Source organism: Helianthus annuus, chromosome 2 (assembly GCF_002127325.2).
Source record: "Helianthus annuus cultivar XRQ/B chromosome 2, HanXRQr2.0-SUNRISE, whole genome shotgun sequence".
Classification (NCBI taxonomy): domain Eukaryota; kingdom Viridiplantae; phylum Streptophyta; class Magnoliopsida; order Asterales; family Asteraceae; genus Helianthus; species Helianthus annuus.
Genome location: NC_035434.2, coordinates 8,228,793 through 8,233,111, shown reverse-complemented (window position 1 = coordinate 8,233,111; position 4,319 = coordinate 8,228,793). Strand labels below are relative to the sequence as shown.

At 34.9% G+C, this 4,319-nt stretch overlaps 1 protein-coding gene across 14 annotated transcripts; it reads right to left on the bottom strand.

Moving 5' to 3' along the window:
* Positions 1-454: 454 nt before the first annotated feature.
* Positions 455-3,495, bottom strand: LOC110909538 (26S proteasome regulatory subunit 8 homolog B-like). Of its 14 annotated transcripts, XR_002575443.2 has the most exons (8): positions 3,120-3,487; positions 2,897-3,025; positions 2,627-2,737; positions 2,150-2,540; positions 1,856-1,909; positions 1,616-1,719; positions 1,159-1,508; positions 455-814 (listed from the first exon to the last, which is right to left on the bottom strand). XR_002575443.2 is itself a non-coding variant. In XM_035979007.1 (6 exons), the coding sequence occupies exons 2-5, from the start codon at positions 2,993-2,995 to the stop codon at positions 2,252-2,254; spliced, it is 372 nt and encodes a 123-aa protein (XP_035834900.1). In that variant the 5' UTR covers positions 2,996-3,025; positions 3,120-3,495; the 3' UTR covers positions 455-814; positions 1,159-2,251. The 14 variants fall into 14 exon arrangements, 2 of the variants coding, with proteins under 2 accessions (XP_035834900.1, XP_035834898.1); XR_004870372.1 differs by having other exon boundaries at positions 1,616-2,283; positions 2,417-2,540; positions 3,120-3,492; XR_004870370.1 differs by having other exon boundaries at positions 1,616-2,289; positions 2,398-2,540; positions 3,120-3,491.
* Between the last annotated feature and the right edge of the window lie 824 nt (positions 3,496-4,319).

The following is a 4,319-nucleotide window of genomic DNA, read 5'->3' as shown; positions in this document are numbered from 1 at the left end:
TTTCTTTTTTGTTGTGTGAGATTCTTTGGATGCGCAGGTTTTGGCAGTACTTGATTGTTTGGCAAAAGGCTGGTTTCTTTTTGTTTGTATACCCGTCAAAATTATTGACTAAGCACTCGTATTATATTATTAATAACACAAAGTAAAGACTTTTATATTAATCTATAATATTATATGATTATAAAAAGAATATAAATGTATAGTGTATAGATAACGATTAATGTAATATAGATTAGCTCGAGCGACGCAGACATACACCCTTTAAAGATACTAGTGGGGAACCTGCGCGTTGCAGCGGAGTTGACAATATGGGTCGAGAACATAATTCAAACCTAAAAACGTTAAAAAATCATATATACGTTGTGTGTGTGTAAGCACTCGCGCTTCGCGGCTGCAACGCACGGGAGACCCTTATGATAAACAAGGAAACCCTTATGATAAACATTATATAGTATACTTTAACACTTTTATTTATCTAGTGAGCCAATCTCAAGCAGCCCATGAATAGCTTAGCTCATTTACATCCTTAATTGGATAACATAAAAAATTGACCTTGCTATATTCAAGTTTTGTTGGAGCTATAAAACTCAGAAGTAGTAGATAAAGAGAGATAAAAATGACAACATTATTACCACTACATGACTTGCATTTGTTGACTGGCCTCTTTGTGTTCGCTCTTTTATGGTTATACACCTTCATGGAGCTTAAAAAAACACTCAAGGCCTTGTCAAAAGTCGTCTTCAGAAGCTCATCCTTTTTTACTCTGGTGCTAGCCGCAACGCCTTGTCAAAAGTCGTCTTTATAAAATAGATACCTGAAAAGGATTTACTTTAGTATAGTGTTAAGTTATCCACATAATGTCTAAAAATGTGGATCACAAAGATGTTTGTAAATCATAAAAAAACAAAGATGCTATATTTTTAAAGTAAATCAAATTAAAAGATCATGTTAATGTATTAAATAAAGTTGTTAAATGGATGGACATGAGGATAAAGACAACAAAGCCCGTGGCGGTGTTTTGACCATTAGATAAATTAGCGTGACTCTTCTTAAAACACTTGCCATGATCATGTTAATTTATTTTCTCCGGCGGAACTTGTCCAATCGGTTATTTAGTTTTGGTTAAAAACTTCACCTGACCCATATCAAAAATCATACCTTTAGCCTTACACCCATCGTTACTTGCTACAAAATCACCATATCCCACCAATCTATATCTTTGTTGCTTGTGCTTTTCCTTGGGGCTTCAAAACAATCAGTACTCTTTCAACAAACTGGAATGGTGGCGATGGATTGGTTGACACTTTTCCTTGAGTAGTTGTTCCTCCGTGATGATGGCGGTTATACAACGGTGGATATACTCATTTTCAGAGTCGCTAGAAGATCCAGATTCATAATCTATCAACATATGTTCAATATCTTTAGCTTTTGTGGCAGTTAAGGATGCAAACATGATCCTTTCCCCAGAAGTCTCTATCAGATTCAGGTTATTGTTGATGTACTCTTCTCTTTTCGGTGGGACCCGTGTTGACAACCAAAAAATTAATGATACGATGAGAATTTAAACATATCATCGAGTAACTTAATTAGTGAGATGGAAAAAAAATACGCTTACCCCTCATTTGACCATACTTTTGAAAAGATTTTTCATAATTTCTTGAGCCTCCTCTTTCTTAACATAGATGCTAGCTTTCTAAGGGTGCTGCCTTTTTTTTCAAACTGCATTGCCAAAATAAATAACCACCTTTTTTAACAAATTATCAAGCCTAAACAGTTCTAAACACGCATCAAAAGGGTGCAATCCCCTTAATACCCTTCTAAATCAGTTAACATCAAATACGATGAGAAATCATACCTGGAGAGTGAGTTCAAGAATCTTGCTTGTTTCACCTTCTGCTCCTATCATTATCTATATTCACCACCCGCAAAGGTGACAATTTCAACCCATTTACTTAATAGTTTATCACTTTTATTTATTTTTAATGTTAAACAGATCATATAAAAAATAGATTTAAAGGGAATGGGTCAAATGGGTAGAGGTATCTTAGAACCGTACATCTAATGCATACATATCCTAATTGCTTTATTAAAAAAAAAATCATAACAAGTGAAATCAATTAACCTATTAGAAACACGGAAAATCATATACCTTCGGAGTAGCGGTGGTGGCGACTAAGTTGATTTTCCTTCCGTCTATATGTACTGATCGGACTCCGACGTGCACGGTTTAAGCAAAGGGCTTCGTGAGGGATCAGAAACTTAACTGAGAAGGTGAACCTATCTCTGCAACTTTAAAGTGTGTGAATGAACCATAGTTTAAAGACTAATGTCGTGGTTCTTCAATCTCCGTTTCGAGACATATAATTCCAGAATTACAGTAAATAAAAAAAAAGTTACGTTTATTTCCAGAGCTTACGGAGTGACATGTTTTTTTCGGTTTCCTTTTTCATGACTTTGGCAACTGCCATCTCGAAATCTTCTTGTGTCACATGGACTCTCCGTTCTCTCAATGCAAACATCCCTGCCTCTGTGCAGACCACCTACAAAATAATAACGCATTTATAATAATCAAATAATAACTTTAAAAAGAAATGGATTATTATTAAGAATCAAGTCAATGACTAACCTTCAATTCTGCACCTGAAGCACCGTTCATTTTCTCAGCAATTTTTTTCAGATCAATGCCGCGCATTAAATTCATTTTTCTTGAATAAATTTTCAAGATATCAAACCTCGACTGTTAAGAAGATGAAATACAAATCAAAGCAAACACAATAGAGGTTAGGATATGCGTCAACATTATTATAGCTATACAAAGATGATGAAATAACTAATAAAAATGGGCTTCAAAATTGTGCGATAATGCATTCTGATATTAAAAACTTTCTAATCAAACCTGAGAAGGATGAGCATACGCTTTGATGTTGTTTTCCGAATCAATCTCTTTTCTCGAAGCCGAATTGCTTTTCATCAAATCAACTTTGGCAACTGCCATCTCGAAATCTTCTTGTGTCACATGGACTCTCTGTTCTCTCAATTACAAATCGATGGCCGGATCAACAAGATTGATAAAACAACTGAATCGAAATTAAAGAAATAGCGAAAACTCAAAAACTTACCTCGAAATCTGGTTTAGATTAGTAATAAAGACATAAGGAGATTTAGGGTTATTACAAAATCCACTACGGTTTGAATTAGTGATAAAGAGAGAATGAGCAATTGTGAAATTCTATCTCCTATTCAATTGAAGTAAACTGATGACTATTCAGTTGTAGTAAACTGATGACAATTAATGTCATCAATTTGGACATTCAATTGAAGTAAACAAAAGACTCTATCTCAGGAATCAAAGGGCAATGATTGAAGGGAACGATTGAGTTGAGAAACTGATGATAACATTCTGAGGGTTTGATGTAGGGAAAGAAGGGCAGAATGGGAAGAAAAATGAAAAAATATAGGGTTTTGTTTGAGACTTTTAGTATGCCATCTTAAAAAATAGATGTTAAATTACAATTTTAGACATGGGAAATGCTTATATATAATATATATAGATACGGAGTGGAGGGTATGAAAATATGGCGTTATATGATATGCGGCCGACACATCAGCAACCGTTAGAAAATTGGCGTGGTGCAAAAAAGGAGTGGAGTGGGACGAGGCGTGAAAGTGTGGCTTGTATGACACGTGACATATGCTTTTTATATTTATTTTATATTAGAAAAAGAAAAATTTAATAAAAAACCCACCACCCAATCAAAACAACCAACACGTCACAATCTTCTTCACCACACCGGTGAAGAATCCAGCGACCAAACGTAAAACGTCCACACCGCCTTTCTACATGTTGACTTTTTTATGTGTTTGGGTCAAGTATGAGTGTCAAGCTTCTTCTCGGTTAAACTGTAAAGAGTAAATTACAAGTTTTGTCCTTTATGTTTACACCAAATTGCAGGTGTTGTCCTTTATCTTTAAAATTGATGAGTTTTGTACTTAATGTTTCAAAATCCTGCACGTTATGTCCTTTAGCCCTAACTAAGTCAGATTTTTTGGTTAAGTATGATCATGTGCCTTACACATTAGGGTAGTTTTGTCATTTCATCTATCTAAGGACTAACTATGTAAAAACTCAAAAATACATCATCAATTATTAAACAAAAATAAATTAAAAAAGAAATCTCTCTCTCATTCTGTCATCTTCCTCACCCATTTCCTCCCACTTCCACCCACCCACCAAAACCACCACATTCCAGCCACCACCATGAAATCGTACAACAACACATTCAATTTCGTCAACCTCCTTCAAACCCTAATGAAATGGC

What these genes read in the sequence shown, in the direction of transcription:
- LOC110909538 (XM_035979007.1), bottom strand. Translation starts at nt 2,995, where the DNA reads ATGGCAGTTGCCAAAGTTGATTTGATGAAAAGCAATTCGGCTTCGAGA. An exon ending in CGTATGCTCATCCTTCTCAG is followed by an intron (nt 2,738 to 2,896) that starts GTTTGATTAGAA and finishes TCTTCTTAACAG; the next exon opens with TCGAGGTTTGATATCTTGAA. An exon ending in CTTCAGGTGCAGAATTGAAG is followed by an intron (nt 2,541 to 2,626) that starts GTTAGTCATTGA and finishes ATTATTTTGTAG; the next exon opens with GTGGTCTGCACAGAGGCAGG.